At 51.2% G+C, this 19455-nt stretch overlaps 1 protein-coding gene across 2 annotated transcripts in view; it reads left to right on the top strand.

The window, feature by feature from the left end:
- Positions 1-19455, top strand: part of CHEK2 (checkpoint kinase 2) — an 816762-nt gene that overhangs the window by 220529 nt on the left and 576778 nt on the right. For both annotated transcript variants that reach the window (XM_069619359.1, XM_069619360.1), the window contains one exon: positions 8222-8312. In XM_069619359.1, the coding sequence (XP_069475460.1) occupies positions 8222-8312 (91 nt within the window). The remainder of the gene's footprint in view (positions 1-8221; positions 8313-19455) is intronic.

Here is a 19455-nt window from a genome sequence, read left to right on the forward strand (position 1 = left end):
TACACAAAAAATTGTGGTATTTCACGTGTATGAGCAATAGTGTTCTTGAACCTATTCACTTGTGTGCTTTGTTACACACACCATCAGACTGCAGATGACGAAATGTTGACAAAAGTATGCTGCCTGCAATCTCCTACCCTGTCAATCCTACCAAGAAACAAACGCGGTTCCATACAATAATGTCCCTGCAAAAATGTCACCTGACAAAAGTTTTTGCAGAGACATTATTACATTGAACATGCAGGGGACACCCCGCAACCCCCAAATTTGTTTTACAATGGGAGCAGGGTACATCCCTGTAACCGGTACACATGCATAATGTCACCATATATAATGTTGCAAATGGCTTTTCCCGGCAACATTATGTATGGGAACATTATTACCTGATAACACAAACACGTGGAACCTTCCACATTTCCAAATGAGGTACAACACCTGTATGCAAGGAGTCTGAGGCTCCAGGACTACTACTGATTTGAAACAATGACTTATATGCCCTTCTACTTCTAGGTCTCTGCTTTCATTCTAAAATGTTATGCCTCTTCCAGTCTCGGGGGGAAATGTTACTGCTGCCTCTCCATAGTCCTTGGTCTCCATCTTTCATTCAAGATGTTATTCAATGGTATTCTCCAGCATGGGGTCTGGCATGGATTCACATGCTCATGAATATTCCCCGTCGTCAGGCTGGGAATCCTCGGTAAAGAAAAAACCAGTATCAGTTTCGTTTCTGATCTGTCTTTCGTAGTAATAACCAATCACTGGTCTCTGCGTCATACTGACCACAGCCAATGACTGCCCTCTACCTAAGCACCGCCTCTGGCAGCCATCTTCAGATTTTTACCGCACGTTCATGTGTTGGGATCCTCGTGCTATTGCTCTCGAGCGTTAGTGCTTTTTTTCGCGCTTTTTCACAAAAAAACTTCGATTCTTTCGGTCAAAAGAGCCTCAAGCTCCACCGATCCTACATCCGATCAACGGGGACCCGTGTCGGATTCATCTGTGCCCCTCAAGGGTGAAGATTTCGTCGAGCTACGCTTCGGAGGACTCCAGAAGCTTCTCGGGCCCGGTCTCGGAGATGGCCCAGGAGAAGGGAAGCTCGACGCCCGGAAAGCTGTTCAGGGTCTGCCCTGGATGCCAGCTGCAGAACGTCTTCAAGGAGGACGAACACTCTTTCTGCCTTTACTGCCTTCATGAGGACAAGACGCACGTGGAGAAGGACTGTGCGTTTTGCAGCAACATGTCGGAACGGACCATGAAGGACCGCCATCAACGTCTCGCCAACTGGCTGGAGGGTAAGAGCCCGTCTGGCGAGAAGAAGAAGAAATCCGAGCGGTCTTCTAAGACCTTTGAGGGCGCCCCGGCGACGGGGGCCCAACATAAGGCCAAGCACCGCGAGTCCGCTGGCACCGGGAGCGCCGAACGGTCGGGCTCTACGGGCGCCAGGCAGGGCGCACCCTCCCCGGCACCATCAACCACGAGCCAACGCTCTGGGTCGGGTAAGAGGAAGGCCGAGCACCCGGCGAAGCTCCTGGAGAGGCCCCGGTCGAGCTCTAAGGCAGAGGAGGAGCGTGGCAGTGCCCCCTCCCTCAAGGATAAGGCGGTGAGCGCACCTAAGGTGGTGAAGGCCTTGATCCATCCGACCAAGCCCTCTATCGAAACGGTCGCGGCGGCCCTGGCTCAGCCTGTGGTGGCTACACCAGTGGTGGCGACCTCAGGGCCCAGAATCTCCCTGCCTCCTCGGAGGGAGTCTTCCTTTGTGCCCATCAATAGGACCCCCGTGAAACCCTCCGTGGGGAAGAAGGGGGGGCAGGGCGTCGTCGTAGATTCGGCCTCAACCTCAGAAGAGGAGCTGATCGAGGTCTTAAGCCACGGCCTAGGCGTGGAAGAAGGCCAGCCCGTTGGAATGGACCCCGACGCAGGTGACGACGACGACATCGTCGAGGATACCGACGGGGCCCCTGCTCGCCCGTCGGATTCCCCTCTGCCAGCGCCGCAAGACAACTCGGCGGCCATTTTGTTGGCCATACAGTCCTTATGCTCCGAGATAAGGACGAGGCTACCGTTACCGACGGAGGAACCTCTCCCGTCGGGGGATCCAGAACCGGGACCTTCTGGTGTTCCCCCTACCAAGAAAAGAAGGATCCATCCACCACCTCCTTTTCAACCGTCGCGCCCCGTCCAGCCCTCCTCCCCGTCCACCCGAGGGGATGATACGGGGACTGACACGGCAGCGACGGGTACGGACGACGAGGCATACGACGAGGATTTTCCGTCGTCGCCTCCCACCAGGGCTTCTCCGCCCGACGAGATCGGATCTTTCCACTCCATGATCTCCAGGGCGTCTGAGCTTTTCCAACTCTGCCCTGAGGAGAAGAAAAAGGAAGGCTTCCTTTATCAGCGGCGTGAGGCCAAGAGGAAGACGGTCCTCGCAGTGCCTCTGTTGGACGACATTTGGGATGAGGGCCTTTCCCTCCTCAAGAACCCTTCCACGACGCCAGCTAGAAGAGACCGGTACGAGAAAAAGTACCGGGTCCCGGACACGGCCCCCCTATGCCTCCGGGCGCAGCCTACCCCGGACTCCGTCGTCTCCGCGGCAGCCAGGAAGAAAGCGGGGGGGGGGGTGCGGCCTCCACATCGACTTCCCCGCCGGACGGCGAGGGAAAGAAATTGGATGCTATGGGACGTAGAGTCATCTCGTCGGCAGCGACGACGATTAAAGCGGCCAACGCCTTGGCTATCGTGGCCCGCTACGACAGGGAGCTCTGGTACAAGATAGCTCCCCTGCTGGATTTTCTGCCGGACGACAAGAGGGCGGAGGCCCTTGAGATCCTGCAGGAAGGTGAGGTGGCGTCGGACCACGCCATCACCGTGGCGACGGACATCGCCGACACTGGGTTCCGCCAGCTGGGCAACGGCGTTTGCCTTCGACGTCGTGGATGGCTCAAAGCTACGGACTTTCGGCAGGACGTCCAGACCAGAGTCCTGGACATGCCCTTCGACGGGAACAACCTGTTTGGGAAGACAGTGGACGATTCCCTTCAGGCCATCAAGGCGGATACTGAGACGGCCAGGGCCCTTGGAGTCCTGCAGCAACGACGAACGCCCTTTCGGAGCGGCGGAGGCAAGGGCGCCTCCAAAGGTTCCGCCGGCGGTTTCGCTTCCTACCGTCAAGCGGCCCGCTCGTCGTCGCAAGAGGCCTACAGAGGACGAGGCAAGTCTAGCGGACCCCGCCGTCGTCGCCAAGGAGGTCAAGGCGGCAAGGCCGCGTCCAAGCAGGATTGAACCGGCCGTGGGGTCGGGCCCCCACCGAAGCACCCCGGTGGGAGGCCGGCTGGCGGGCTTCGTCAGCATGTGGGAGTCCATCTCCACCGACCGTTGGGTGCTGGACGCCCTGGCCCGGGGCCACGCGCTCGAGTTTCTAAGAAGGTGCCCGCGCGTCCCCCCCGTGGCCAGGAAAGAACTTCACGTCCCTCAACTTCTCCTGGAGGTAAAGGCGATGCTCAGAAAGGGCGCCATCGAACTCGTCCCAAAGAGGCTTCGGGGCTCCGGAGTCTACTCGCGATACTTCCTCGTGAAGAAGAAGACGGGGAGGATGGCGCCCCATCCTAGACCTGCGACGTCTGAACAAGTTCATCAAGGCGCAGAAGTTCCGGATGGTCACCCTCCAGCACGTCCTGGGTCAGCTGGAGGAAGGAGACTTCCTATCGTCGTTGGATTTGGAGGATGCCTACTTCCACATTCCCATCCTAAAGGGGCACCGAAAATTCCTCAGATTCGTGGTCCAAGGGCGTCATTACCAGTTCAAAGCCCTTCCCTTCGGACTACGGTCGGCACCCAGGGTATTCACCAAGTGCCTCGCACCGGTGGCGGCGCAGCTGCGCCGCGAGGGGATTCACGTCTACCCCTACCTGGACGACTGGCTCATCCGTGCCAAGACGAGGGAGCTCGCCGTGGTCCACACGGCAAGGACCGTCCAACTCCTCACGGACCTGGGATTCTCCGTGAACTACGCCAAATCCCACCTGGTGCCCGCGCAAGTCGCACTGTTTCTGGGAGCGAGGCTCGACACAGTGTCCCTTCTGGCCTCCCCGTCGGAGGAGAGGACCAGGACCATCTTGGGCAAGGTGCAACGGATGTTGGTGGCCGACGCGGCCAAGGTGAGGTCCATCAAGTCCCTCCTCGGGATGATGTCTTCCTGCATCTACCTCATTCCCATGTGCAGGCTCCGGATGCGCCCGTTGCAAGAATTCCTGGATGCGCGCTGGATCCAGACGACGGGCAGCTTCGAGGAAAGGATCAAGCTCGACGAGAGTTTCCGACGAGCGATACGGTGGTGGGGCACCCGCGCGCATCTGACGGCGGGCATGGACTTCCAGACCCCAGCCCACCAGGAGACTGTGACCACGGATGCCTCCCTGGAAGGGTGGGGAGCGCACACCGAAAATCTGCACGCAAGGGGACTCTGGCTCCCGACGGAGAAGTCCCTGCATATCAAGGTCCTGGAGCTCCGTGCAGTGTTTTGGGCCCTCAGGTCCTTCCTTCCGTCCCTCAAGGGCAAGGTGGTGAGGATCTTCACCGACAACACCACCACCATGTTTTACATCAGGAAACAGGGCGGAACCAGGTCCCCAGCGCTGTCCAAGGAGGCGCAGGACCTGTGACATTGGGCCGTCGCCTAAGGGATTTTTCTGGTGCCGTTTCATCTGGCAGGGATAAAAAACACCATCGCCGACTCACTCAGCAGGGAGCTGCGCTCGTGCCACGAGTGGGAACTACGGCAGGATCTGGTGGATCGCCTCTTCCGACGGTGGGGCACACCCCAGATCGACCTGTTCGCGACGGCGACGAACACCAAGTGCCGGAGGTTCGCCAGCAGGTTTCCCCAGACGAGGAGCATGGGCGATGCTTTCTCGTTCCCCTGGGAGGGCCTGTTCCTCTACGCGTTCCCTCCCTTGCCTCTGCTAATCCGGCTCGTCAACCAGCTCAAGAGGTCACGGTGCAGGATGATCCTCGTCGCACCTGCGTGGCCGAGGCAGATATGGTTCCCGGACCTTCTGGACTTGTCAGCGTCCCCGCCGATCAAGCTGCCGGCGGACGCGGATCTACTCTCCAGGGAAGGAGGCGCCATCCTCCACCACGACCCGAAGTCGCTGAACTTGCAGGCCTGGCTCCTGCAGCGCTAGAGTTTGGAGGATACGACATACCGGCCGATTGCAGAGAGGTTCTTGCAAAGGCCAGGGCGTCCTCGACTCTTAAATGCTACGGACACAAATGGAAGAGGTTCTCTGTCTGGTGCCACACACAGAAGATTAACCCTCTACGGATTACGGCTCCCCAAGTACTGCCGTACCTGCTGACGCTGGCCAAAGCTGGTCTGGCACACGCGTCCATCAAGATTCATCTTGCTGCGATCTCCCGATACACCAGAACCACGGGGCGGACGTCCTTGTGGTCTCATCGTCTGGTGAAAGAGTTCATGAAGGGACTGTTCAGATCGTTCCCGCTGGTGAAGGCTCCGGCCCCGGCGTGGGAGCTCAACGTGGTGCTGACCAAGCTCATGGGACCTCCGTTCGAGCCTCTGCACTCGGCCCCGTTGAAGTTTCTATCGTGGAAAACAGCTTTTCTTGTGGCCATCACCTCCGCACGACGAGTGGGAGAGATCCAGGCCCTTTCCTGCAAGGCCCCGTACTTGACTTTCCACGACACGTGGGTAGTGCTCAGGACGCACCCCTCCTTCATGCCCAAGGTACCGTCGGACTTCCATCTCAACGAACCCTTGGTGTTACCTGTGTTCTTCCCGTCGCCTTCATCGCCGGCTGAGAGGACTTTGCACTCGCTGGATGTAGCTAGAGCGCTGAAGTTCTACGTGGACCGCACGAAGGGTTTTCGGAAGACGTCACAACTCTTTGTGAACTTTGGACCTGTCAATCAGGGGAAGGCTCTCTCGAAGGCTTCCATCTCCAGATGGCTCTCCGGCTGTATCATGTGCTGTCACCGGTTGGCAAACCGACCGCTGCCTGGCCGTCCGAGAGCCCATTCCACCAGAGCGATCGCAGCTACCACGGCGTTCCTATCTGGTGTGCCCCTGCTGGACATATGCAGGGCTGCTACGTGGAGGTCGACGCACACCTTCACGAAATTCTACTGCGTCGACCGGATTCCAGGGAGGAGTCCAGGGTCGGCCAAGCAGTGCTGCGCAACCTGTTCGCCTGAGGTGTGCCTGGTGAGGAGGTAAGATGCTTAATGTTGAGTTGATGTGATGCTTAATGTTGAGCCTTTGCCACCTCCCGTGGTTGTGCATGTGTGTACTGCTATGTATTCTTTATTCATGAGCATGTGAATCCATGCCAGACCCCATGCTGGAGAAGGAACAAGTTACTTACCTGTAACTGTTGTTCTCCAGCATGGGTCTGGCATGGATTCACATGCGAACCCTCCCGCCTACCCCTCTGCGGATCTTCACTTGGTCATACTGCCACTTCACGTGCTTCCAAATCTGAAGATGGCTGCCAGAGGCGGTGCTTAGGTAGAGGGCAGTCATTGGCTGTGGTCAGTATGACGCAGAGACCAGTGATTGGTTATTACTACGAAAGACAGATCAGAAACGAAACTGATACTGGTTTTTTCTTTACCGAGGATTCCCAGCCTGACGACGGGGAATATTCATGTGCATGTGAATCCATGCCAGACCCATGCTGGAGAACAACAGTTACAGGTAAGTAACTTGTTCCTTCTCCCTACCTCTCAAATAAAACCCATGGTTGTGAAATGCCCCCCCCCCCCCGTTGATCTCAGTTACGGCACCAGCATAAAGGGAAAACCTTCAATCTATAGAGGATCCACACTGCCCTTTCGAGGACAGCTGATCGAAAGTAACGTGAATAAGGAGGACCTTGATCAGTTATGTGGTTGGAGGCGTCCCACAGAAATTTGGAGTTGTGGCCAATGTGATCAACCCGAAAGGGTCAAGAGAATCCAGCACACGATGTTTGCAAGAGGAACAACAACGTTTCTGACCGGCAGATGACCGACATCTGTCTAGCAGTTTGAGTAGGAGAGAACACCTCGGCTGAAGGACGAGCAGAAACTGAAGGACTGAGAAATCGTGCTAGAGGATCATGCATCTGTGACGGGGTGGCCCACCACAAAGAACCATGCTGACTCTGAAAAGTCCAAATGTGTTTATTTTGCAGTACAGTCTGACTTCTTGGTCAATTGGAGAGTTCTTTATGGATCTCCTGACTTGGGGTTTTGGCGCTAGGGCCGTCTGTCTCTCTGACCTTTCCCCAGGCTTTTCCCTCCTCCCTAGCCTAGGCGTCTTTATAAGGGAAGTTAGTGCTAGCCAATAGTAACACCCACCTATCGGCTCTTTCTAGGTCTGGTGGTCATATCCCCAATATGATGGCTAACTGACTCCCTAGGGATCTTCCAGCTTTCCCCCTCTCCTATTCCCGGTTAGTAAGGGGGTAAGAAATGGTGCCTTCTTTAGCCTAGTCACGCCTACTCCTTTCACACCCTTTCAGACCTGTCCCTTTTTATACTGGTCTCTCAGGCTGTTCTCCCACCATGTCACTGTCATCCAATCTCTCACTCCTCCTTTGCACATCCACCCTTAGATCTTGCTTCTCTTACTCCTGTATTACTTTTGCTTGTATCTCCAACTACCATGTTTACCTCCGTTAGCGTCTCTTCTTCACTCTCCCTCTGACAAAAGCTACTTCTATTCCCCACTCACTGTCACTCCCACCACTCTCCCTCTACTATTGCGTCTATTCTACTACTACTACTACCAATCCCACCTTACCACTGCCTTTCTCTCTGGACTTCCAGGGATATTGTGCCCTGCTCACCTCTCGCTAGCCCCTGGCCAGACCCCCAGGGACGCCCAAGGATATTATCTCCTACACTCGCTTCTCCCACTGCTTACTTTACTTCCAGTTACTAGCACTACTCTTACTGTACCTCTAATACTCACACTCTCCCTCAAACTCTTATCCTCCTGGGACATTTGCTACCCTTTCCTTGTTTCCTAGTAAGTTTTAACTGTTCTACACATACTCCTGGTGTAGACCATTTTGTACCTGCTGTAAAGCACCTTTCAATGAACTTTGCGTAATTCTTTCATTAAACTGTTACGAACATTGTTAATCTGATAAATGATTCATCAAATCATGATTTATACATTAATAAAGTTGAAATAATGTATTTTTCTTGCCCATAGTTTTTATCTTCTCGGATCCGATGGTAGATGACCAATCGGGCTACCCAAAAGAGTTTAGAGAGAAATTCATCATGTCAAAAACTCTTGGAAGGTAATCTTCTGTTTTTCTCATTATTGTCCAATGCCTAGTACCGTTTTGTGTTGAGTAGGAACTGTGAGGGGTCAGAAATGAAAGCTGGACACAAAGTTGTCCTGTTTTTGGTTAACATAAACTGGTCAGAGGAAAGTGCCTCTGACCCTGCTCAGAGGAATTTCCCTATGTAAAGCCAAAAACTAAGGATCTGTGTGTGTCAGGATGACAGAAATTAAAACCGGCCTGGTCTTCAAACCTTATATCCTGAACCTCACACTACAACCAAAATAATAAAGTGAGAAGGGAAATGTTTTTAACCTGGTATTTGCAAGAAGTGTTCATGAATTAAAAGAACAGCTCCAACGTAAGTTCTACAAGGTAACAGAACTTTGGTTCCAGGGGGTGGCTCCCTTCCCCTGGATTCTTCAATGGTATAGCAATGTTTCTTGTTCTAACAATTCTTGGTGGCTTCATTGGCCCAGAACAATTCTGTTGGGTACAAGGCTTTTTAGTCTTGTAATTTCTTTAGTTACATAATACCTTGTTTGTTCAACAAACACTGTCCGTTCTCGGGACTTCTTTATAGGTTTGCGATTGCTTGGTATACTCGCCTGCCAGAACCTCTTATTTCCATATACAAAATTGCATATCGCTTACTTGATTCAGTATTTCTAGTAGGTTACAATGTTCACTTTAAGTTTCCCCCATACCAGCATTCCATGCGCTCCTATATTGTTGGGGTTCGTGTTTGTACTCTGCCCTTTTGACTCGTGACCAATATTATGTTTGTGTGTCTGCAGCTTTATAATCTTCAAACTGTTTGGTGCGGTCACCGAAATGACCCGGGATCCTCACTTTTTTTGGGCTGACTCACTAGCTCAGTGTAAGATCTTCAATCCCATTTGCGCTTTTGCGGTGTAGCTTTGCCGCCTGCTTTCCACTCTGGATTGCTCTTGACGTCTCTCCGGCGACTCAATTCCTGCACGCCTGCTTGCCTTCAGGTCCTGATGAGTGTACCGCTGGTTCTTCCAGCTGCCGAACTCCCAGGAAACGTGTCTCGTGGTGCCTGGCTTCACCATGGCACGCTTTGCTTGCGCAACGTTACTGCCCCCTCTGCTGGCAAGCCCCTTGGCTCTGCCACACCCAAACAAGGAACACGCTCATTGAGCTGAGGCTCCTTCTGCTCTGCATAATTTCCTTCATCCTTATTGTCCCAATACTTTGGGGGTTTGTGGGAAATGATGTCACTTGTTGCATAGTACTTGGTTACATATAAAAAAAACAGTTCTATATGAAGGGGAATTGGAACTGAAAAAGGTTTTCTTGGCGCTTTTACTTTTTTGATCAGGGATGAGTGTTTAGACTAAAGGGTGTTTGCAAAAGGTTTCTCTATTGTCCCTAAAAGGGGAGAACAGATGCATTGCAATAGGCCATTAGGGTATTGGTTATCAGGGGTCTCTTTCCCATGGGCAGATGGGGGATACCATGGCTCATCCAAAGAAGTCATGACAGCTCTCTGGTGGTTTGTCTCCTCCCATGTGATCTGTGATGACTCCATTGGATTAATCGCAGAGCTAAGTGGACAGGAAGAGGGGAGGCTGGATAGCCAAGTGAAAATGTGTGTTCTTTCTGCCTACCGCCAAACTTAATTCTATGACTGGAGGCGAGCATTATGCTTCATCTTCCTTTATTTCTACTCTTCAGCAGTTCAACAAACATATATAAAACCATGAAAAGTACCCAACAAACTTTTCCTTTTTTTTTTTTTTTTTTTTTAACTACAACCCCCATGAGTCTCTGTAGTCCATGCTCATTCCACCAGTCATGAGCTCCTTCCTGTGCTTAGACTCCTCCTCTTCTTTTACTGCTCTTCAAGCAGATAAGTACCTTTTCTCCACTCTCTGTATGTCTGGGATAAATTGCCTGTGTTGGAGTGGGAGATTAGGGTCAAATAAGTTGAGGCACGGCTGGTGTGTGTAGGAGATTGTTGTTTGATACATAGAAAAAAAAAAAAAAAAAGAGAGCATATATAAGGGGAGAAATGTAATGGTTTATTGACAGCACGCATAGGCGAGTTTAATTCGATGTGCGCTCGCGTACACGCGGGCAGCCGGAACAGAGATTCATTTTAGGCGACGGGCGGCAGAAGCCGGTTCGCGAGGCTGACGGCCCCGTGTCGCATACCCGGCACCGCAGGGGTTCAGTCAGGCCTCGCGAACTTCGCGGCTGAGGCCGCTGGACACTCGCGAGCGGCCCCCACCCTCGGGTGGGAGGAGCGGCGCTCGCGAGTCTTACGAGACTGCCAGACGGCTCTCGCAGCGGTAGCCCCCACCCGCGGGTGGGAGGAGTCTACCGAGGACGTGTCGCGCAGTATAATCTGCGACGGCGTCAGACTACGCGCCGACACAGCGTTTAAGACGCCGCATGTTTTGATGAGATTCCCCCGAGCAGGGAAGCGCCCAGGCCTTAGCGATCGGATCGCTCGGAAGCTCCGTGTCTAAGAAGTACAACACACGGCAGCCCACGTGTTTTGTATAAAAAAAAAATATATATATAACGATACTGCTCCTAGCAGAGGACCGGCGCAACTGAGGAGAGAATAACTCTCAGGAGCCACTAAGCTGTGGACAAGCAAGGTGCAGCCACTGAAAAAAAAAAAAAAAGTAAGATAAGAGAATACAAGTAGGTGATCCTACTGTCTCTATACCATCAGGAGGGAGCAGTGGGCGTGCTAAGACACCTGATCCAGGTAATTTGGCACACAGCACTGTTTCAAAATGTCAGAATTTGAGTGGATTGAGGAGGAGCAGTCACATGACCTCGCTGCCAGCTTCAAGTGCTAGGGAGCTCCCTCATTGATGCAGTGGCAGAGGGCGTTAGGCCCCTTCAAGAAAGGCTGGAGACGCTGGAAGCTATGCTTTCGCAGCCTGAGGACCGCACCACAGACCGCAAGCGCACGCCCACAGATCCCTTGATAGAGGGACACAAGGGGAGTAAGTTAGCCCTCAAGAGGAAAGCCTCTGTCGACCCCCGGGGCAGAAGATGAGGCCCCAGAGGTGCCTGATGCGTTCGCGAAGCTGAAAGAAGCATATCTGCGACGACAGGCGGTGCCAGACCTCATGACCCCCTCTCCAGGGGAGGACAATGCAGGAGATGACCCAGGCTCGGAAGATGAGCAGGGAGATGATCAGACCTCACAAGGAGACGAGGAGACCGAGGAGGACTGGGTCAAGTCCAGTGGGGGCAAGAGAGCTCGAAAAGAGAAACACATGACTGATGCCCAAGAGGATATGTTTGACCCGGACAGCATTAGGAATCCAAGGTCCACCGAGTGGCAGCCATCCCCCCCAAGTAGCTCAGTACATGACGGCTAGACTGCGCAAGCCATTGGACAAGGAAGTGAGACAACGGCTGCGTGCAGAGTGTCCGCGACCAGATCTCCCGGGCAAAGTAGCAGAGGCCCCCGAACCCGACCCGAAAATGCTGACCTTCGTGTCAAAAACGAATAAGGATCCCCGCAAGGGTATCGATAGGTCCTGGAAAAGCTGCCAGGAGAAGATCTTAGACCTGTCAGGGCCACTGGCAAAGATCATGGACCTCGCAGAGAGGTCCAAGGACACTGGTGAAGCAGTGGACCCGGAGGCTCTCGCGGGATGGGCGCAGAGAGCGGTCTGTCTGCTCGGAAACGCAAATTGCGCCATAGCCTCAGAGAGGAGAAAGGGTCTATTACTCAAGATAGATTCGAAGCTCAGCGATCTAACATCGTATGAAGCGGGAGAAGAGGCCCAAGGTCTTCTATTCGGAGAGACCTTTGGGAAGGAGATGGGCCGGTTCGTCGGAACATACGCCTCCCTGGAGAAAGCCCAAGCATCGATCCGCAAAATTTTTCCGAGTAGAGTTTTTGGAGGGACCGGCCGCGGTCGGGGTCGTGCAGCCGGTCGCAGCCAAGGAGGGAGAAGACCCCATAATCCCAGAGCACAATACTGGGAGAACAAGGGCCAGGATACATTCTTCCCGTCCAGAGGAAGATTCCCGAGAGGTCGCAGATCCAGGGGATCAGGCCGAGGCCAAGGATTTACGCCAGGTGAGAGCGATTCAGTATCCTCCAGTAGGTGGGAGGACGCGCATGTTTTTAGAAAGTTGGCGCATGATTTCAAGCGATTCCTGGATATTGCAGACCGTCAGAGGACTGCAGCTAGATTTTATAGAAACCCCAATTCAGCGGTACAGGCCACAGGGCCAGAGACTGGCGCAAGCAGAACAAGCATGGCTAGACGGCGAGATCACACAGCTAGCGCTCAAGCAGGCGATAGAGAGATGCGCGACGGAGCCCAAATTCGTGAGCAATATGTTCCTGGTGCACAGGAAAGAAAAGGTGCGTCCAGTTATAAATCTCAAGGAGCTGAACGGATGGATCGTATACAGCCACTTCAAGATGGAGGGCATACATCAGCTCAGAGACTCCCTAAGGGAAGGAGACTGGCTGACGCGTTTAGATCTGAAGGATGCGTATCTCACGGTTCCGGTACTCGAGGAGTACAGACCTTACCTAGCTTTCCGCTGGCACAAACAGTTCTGGCAATTCAAGACGATGCCATTCGGGCTGGCTTCGGCTCCCTGGGCATTTACAAAGCTAATGAAACCCGTAGCAGCGGCAATCAGAGAAAAGGGCGTCAGACTGATCATCTATCTAGATGACCTTCTGCTGCTAGCAGAAAATCGGGAAGTGCTAATATACCAAACGAGATGGGTACAAGACCTTCTGATATCGCTAGGATTTCTAGTGAACATGGAGAAATCAGATACCATACCAGCGCAGAGGTTAGACTTCCTAGGGTTTGTGCTAGACACAAAGAAAGCGACCCTAGAACTACCAGCGCGAAAGATGAAAGATATAAAGAGGGAGATCAGAGTATGCCTAGAGAGAAGACTAATATCCCTCAGGACATTGGCGAGGATAGTTGGGCTGTTAGCAGCATCCATTCAGGCCATATTCCCTGGGCCTCTACACTACCGAGCACTACAGAGGCTGAAGATAAAACATCTTCAACAGGGTCTGAAGTATCACCAACAGGTACCCCTAGATCAGGACTCCATTACAGAGCTAGAGTGGTGGTTAAAGAATATGGACGCCTGGAATGGGCGTGCCATATTCGGAGACAAGCCGGATCTGATTATAGAATCAGACGCCAGCCGGCAGGGCTGGGGAGCCAGATGCGGGAACCTACAGACCGGAGGCAAGTGGAGCGAAGAGGAGCTCCAGCTGCACATAAACTGTCTAGAACTCCTGGCGGGATCGTTCGCGATCAAGGCCTTCACAAGAGGGAGAGTGAAGTCTTGTGTGCTGCTGAAGATGGACAACATCTCGGCGGTAAGGTACATAAACCACTTAGGTGGCACGAGGTCCAAGATGCTGGCGGAGTTAGCGAAGGACTTATGGCACTTTTGCCTTCGGTCAGAAACGTCAGTGACTGCAGAGTATCTGCCGGGCTCACTGAATGTTGTAGCGGATTGGAACTCTCGTTACCTGACAGACTCCAGCGATTGGAGACTGGACCCAGCAGTGTTTCTGAGGCTGGACAGAAGGTGGGGCCCATTGCATACGGACCTTTTCGCCTCCCGGCTCAACGCTCAGACGAGTTTCTATTACAGCTGGAGGCTGGATCCGGGAGCTCTAGGGACGGATGCCTTTCTGCAAAAGTGGACAGGGGGTCCGCATTACGCTTTTCCCCCCCTTCGCGATGCTGAGCAGAGTTCTAGCGAAGTGTCGGAGGGAGAGGGCAGAACTAGTATTAGAAGCACCCTTGTGGAAGTCTCAAGTATGGTTCCCAACGTTAATGGAGCTAGCCGCAGACGTTCCCAGAGTCCTTCCCGAAGGAGAGCGACTGCTCACGGACCCAGTTGGGTCGTGTCATCCTCTGAGAGTGAGAGGGACACTCCCGTTAGTCGCGTGCAGGATATCAGGAGACGCTGGGCTCTGCCAGGAATTTCGAAGCAGGCTGCGCAGCTTATCGCTGAATCCTGGGCTCCTTCCACTAGGAGGAGCTACGACGCAGCTTGGGCAAAATGGACGAGCTGGTGCAAGAACAGAAGTGTTCATCCCGTTTCAGCACCTGTAGTGGAAATACTAAAATTTCTAGCGGATCTATTGCAGAACGGAAAAGCTTTCCGTACGATAGGAGTGTACAGGTCGGCTATATCAGCGGGACATACGTCAATTGAGGGGGTACCGGCAGGGGAACATCCCGCAGTAGTGAGGCTCATCAGAGGAGCGAGATTCAGAGCGCCACCAGGGCCCAAGTATAGTACAACATGGGACGTGGCGACAGTGTTACGATTACTATCGGACTGGCCAGCAGATAGATACCTTTCTCTCAAACAGCTGTCAGGTAAATTGGCTATGCTATTGTGTCTGATCTCATGTAAACGAGTGTCAGACGTTAAGGCACTAGAGATTAATAGACGAGTCTTCGGACCGGATGGAGTTACCTTTTCCATAGTCAGGAGGGCTAAGACAGGCACCCTCACAGTCCATTACCCTTATTTTCCGGACAATTCGAAAGGGTGCGTAGCTCGATGTATTAAAGAATACGAGGTCAGAACGGCAGAGAATAGAGCAGCTAGCACTACTCAATTGTTAATAGCGCGTAGGAAACCTTATCACGCTGGAGCATCAGCTACCATAGCCAGATGGGTCAAAGAGATCATGTGCGCAGCAGGGGTGAATGTGGACACGTATGGAGCTCATTCAGTGAGAGGGGCAATGGCTTCGTCAGCCGCGAGAGCAGGAGTGCCTTTGAGTGAAATAATGAGAGCAGCGGATTGGGCGAGCGATCGTACATTTAAAGAGTTTTACTTTAAGCCAGCAGAGGGTTTGGCTGGTACGGTCTTGGGGAAGCTTTGAACAAGCATAATGCTCGCCTCCAGTCTTGTCATAGAATGTAGATTACCCCTGCTATCTGCGCAGGGAGTATTAATTCTATTAAAGACTAAGGAGGCGAGCATTAAATTCCCGCCCGATTGATGTACTGAGTAAAAATGTTGAGGAATTTATATGTGAGAGGACAGTACATACGCACCACCCTAAGATTTGTTATTGTGTCTTCATAGGGGAAGAGCAGAAGAATAACTGAAGACAGGGTCGTAGAGAAGAATATCAGGAGGTCGGGAGTGCACCGGCAGTTGAGTTAAAGTTCAGAAGGTTCTTCGCACCGTTGACGAGGATCAGTTAATGGACAGGAGTGAATATCAGAGCGAGTAAAAACAGAGGAGGAGTCTAAGCACAGGAAGGAGCTCATGACTGTTGGAATGAGCATGGACTACAGAGACTCATGGGGGTTGTAGTTAAAAAAAAAAAAATGCAAAAGTTTGTTGGGTACTTTTCATGGTTTTATATATGTTTGTTGAACTGCTGAAGAGTAGAAATAAAGGAAGATGAAGCATAATGCTCGCCTCCTTAGTCTTTAATAGAATTAATACTCCCTGCGCAGATAGCAGGGGTAATCTACATTGGTGACTAAGCATAACCAGTTCCATGCAGATTTTACAACAGAAGTTATCTTACTAAGCCAAGATCTACTCCTATGCGCTGCCCCTTTTCCCCTTCCTATTTTGAGTGTCACAGATGGTTGAATGAATACTCCCAATCTTAGACGGTTGAAGGGTTTTGTCTCTACCCCCCCCCCCCCCCCGCCCCCTCCAACACTCCTCTGGTTAGTATATACTGAAAAGGTATTGTCCCCTACTGTTTAGGTTCTGACTTATACTATAGGTGATGACCTAAAGGCATACCACCTTATCTAGACTGACCATACACTATGTAGGGTTCATTTATCTAAACAAGGTAATTGAAGTGTGCCTTACATACACTGGCCAATGGAGTCTCCGTCCGATCTTGCGCATGTACTCCTCTCCCACTCACTTCCCACTCACTTCCTGCTCTTCCCTTCTTGCTACTGTTTTCTCTGGCTTCACCCAAAGTATGTATTCCTTACATGTTCCTCTACCTCCAATGTCGCACTTCCTGCCTCCACCCTTTGTTACTTGTGCCGTCAAAATACTACTGCTCCCTCCCCACACTACTGCTCTCTCCTCCACAATTCTACTCCCCACTCACCTACTCATACACCTTTCTTTCACTCGAACAATTCACATTCACCACCTACACTAGTCTCCTAAACACACTTGCCACTCATTCATACACACTCGCTAACCAATGCCTCACCTGCTCCATAAATAGTCTCCACAATTCACACCACCGTCCTTCGACCATATGATTTCATAGTCTGCCATCTACTCAAACGTCTTCCGAGCAACCCACAACTTCCTGCTTTCTGGGCTCTTTTAACCTTATTACTGCCATCAGGTTGGTCTGCTGCCCATGTCCAATCTACCGTGACTTTTCAACCTTGGAGTTGTTGCATACAGCAGTATACGTGTATTGTGACTTCAGCCCTGTCCCCTTTGTCTGTGGATCAACAATGGTATTTGCACAGTATACCGGTTCGTGTTAAGAGTGTTCTGTCCTGGCAAAATTGTGTGGCTTGTAGAAGAATTATCAAAAGAGGGGAGTTTATTTTAAGTCTCTACAGAAAGAGCAGAGTGTATCACTTTCGCGAAGTCTGATAGGCAAGCATTCCAGAGGGTTGGGCCATCAACCGAGAATTTTCTGTCTCCTCTGGACCAAAATATTGCAGGGGTTAAACCTAAAATGTTTTGGTCAATAGATAGCAAGTATCGTCTGCGGAGTATTGATCGATTTTTTTTTTTTTTTTTTTTTTTTTTTTAATTGGACAAGTAAGTGGGAGACAGCCCGTAAAGGCATTTTAAAGTCAGTGCACAAGATCTTTAATTGGACACGTTCGCGTACAGGTAGCCAGTGTATAGAGCAGCGATAGTTGGAGACTAGGGCAAATTTAGGCAGTTTGAAAATGAGTTTAATAGCTGAATTTGTAGCTGTGTATAAAAGGGTGGATTTGATTTGCGTGGAGGCCTAGGAAGAGACCTTTTGCAGAATCTGATTTCGAATGAATGTGGGTCCAACCATACCCCGCATGTTCATTTGCATGCAGTAATGGTAAAATCCTTTTAGAAAGGCGTATCGGGCAAAAAAACAGGTTTGACTAGCTAGTTATATGGGAAATTAAACCCAAATCTGCTTGCCGTATGATACCAAGATTCTTTACCTTGTTCACGTAGGACAAGGGAGAATCAAACAACATTGGAGTTTAGAGGGATCTTTTTGGATCTTTTTTGGGAAAAGGAGCAGTATTTCCGTTTTTCTTTTTTTTTTTTTTTAAATTTTGTATCCATTCTGCTCCATCCAGTACTTTACTTCTGCAAGACATGAAGCTATAGAGGGGTTAGTAATTTGGAGATTAATGTGCGTCATATGGATACGAATGGTGGAAGATCTGATATTAACTTTGATCATGGGAGGTTGGCTGTTTAGATTAAATAATAATCAGGCAAAATCAGGTACTTGACTTGAAGTGCATACACCTGATTCCAATTAGCTCGCCTCACATGGATAAAAGGTGGAACTTAGCGACACACTCTGAGCAAGGTGGAACACGAGTACAAGCAGAATTGGCCAACCTACTGGAGCAGAGTGAAGGACCAAGCGACCAGAGCAGCGGGTGGAAAACACCAAGAGTCCCCTACAGGAGGTAGTTTCATCCACAAGGCCGCGAAAGACACGTGGAAAAGAGGCCAGATCCGAATGTCGAAGCCTGCATTGTGTTCTAAGGAGTCCAGTGACCCTCCCGGCTGAACAGCAGAGTTGGAGGCGAAGCCAAGCCTGTGGTACTAACCTTGACTCATGAATTGGACTCGAAAAAGCTAGAAAGAACCACACGCACCTGGTGAGTTGGCATACGACCAGAGAGACCTGTGTGTGCTAAGAAAGCGTGCAACAATATATTGCAAGTGAAGGCTGCACACGTGTGGATGAGACGCAAGGAAAGGCAGACCTGTGAATGAACTTTAAGACTAAACCAGCTGTGGAATCAGCGATACGGTCCGGCAAAAAGGTGTATCCCACTCAAAGGTCTCGGTGAAAAGTACATTGTTTGAGGCGATAAGGGAATTAACTGTTAAAGTGAATGAAGTTAACCCCGAGAGAAGGGGAGAAGAAAAGTTTAACATTTAATTCTGAGTGTAAGTGGTCCTGAGCTGGTCTGAAAAGGAAGCCCGCACATTTGAAAGTGTCTTCAACATCCGAAAAGCAGTCTGAGCCTGACTGAAGGAGATCAGAAGTGTAAAAAGCTTGGGAAAGGGAGACCCGGCGAGTGTTGTTCAACTGTGCAAGATCTGAGCCCGACAGAGGGGGTACTGGTCTGAACTTTTTGCTTTATCTCGGAAGACTGGAACCAGAGCCTTTAACATGGAAGGCAAGGCAGGCCTTGATCCACGTTCCTAACTGTTTCAGTGTTAAAGCCTGAGCCAGAGTGTCATCCTGCCTATAGATACTGCCTTATTACATGCCATCTAAACATGGTGAGGAGCGGTGATTCAGCCACATTATTTCTTTCTCGATCACTGATTTTCCTATTATATACATACACCCATTACACACTTTTTGTACAAGAGATGGGGCAGGCATTGGGTTTTGTTGGCATATGCCATTTAGATTTGACACACTGTTTTCTTTATTATTTGATGGTCGAGACTACCCCCATCCTAGTTATAGGGCAAAGTAGGAGGTTTTCCAAAACCCACGAAGTTAATGAAGGTTTTAAAATTGTATCTTTTGTGTCAGTGTCCTACTTGTGATACCATGACCCCCACATAGGGAAAACAGTACTTGGCATGGCAGTGATGCTGCCACTATGTTTGCATCTGGGCCTTTCCCTCCTGATATAGACAGTCGTTTGGGCCATCCTTATACAATCTGCTTGCCTCCAACGACGCAGAGGCATGATTTTTCCTTCAGTTGACGGGCCATGATGTACTTCTACCTGTTCAATTTGGTAGGGAGAGACAAGGCCCACCCATGTCGGGCAGATTCCATGGGTCCCAGTGACTGTAACATGGTACCCCTTTTAGCTTCTGCTTGTCCGCAAGCACAGGTGGCTTCGGCAGCATGCAAGGAGCGGTTTTTTTTAACCGGTCCATGTGACTGAAGTTCCCTCAGATGTCCAACATCCTTTAGTGCCTCCTA

Source organism: Ambystoma mexicanum, chromosome 10 (assembly GCF_040938575.1).
Source record: "Ambystoma mexicanum isolate Mex_15411 chromosome 10, UKY_AmexF1_1, whole genome shotgun sequence".
Classification (NCBI taxonomy): domain Eukaryota; kingdom Metazoa; phylum Chordata; class Amphibia; order Caudata; family Ambystomatidae; genus Ambystoma; species Ambystoma mexicanum.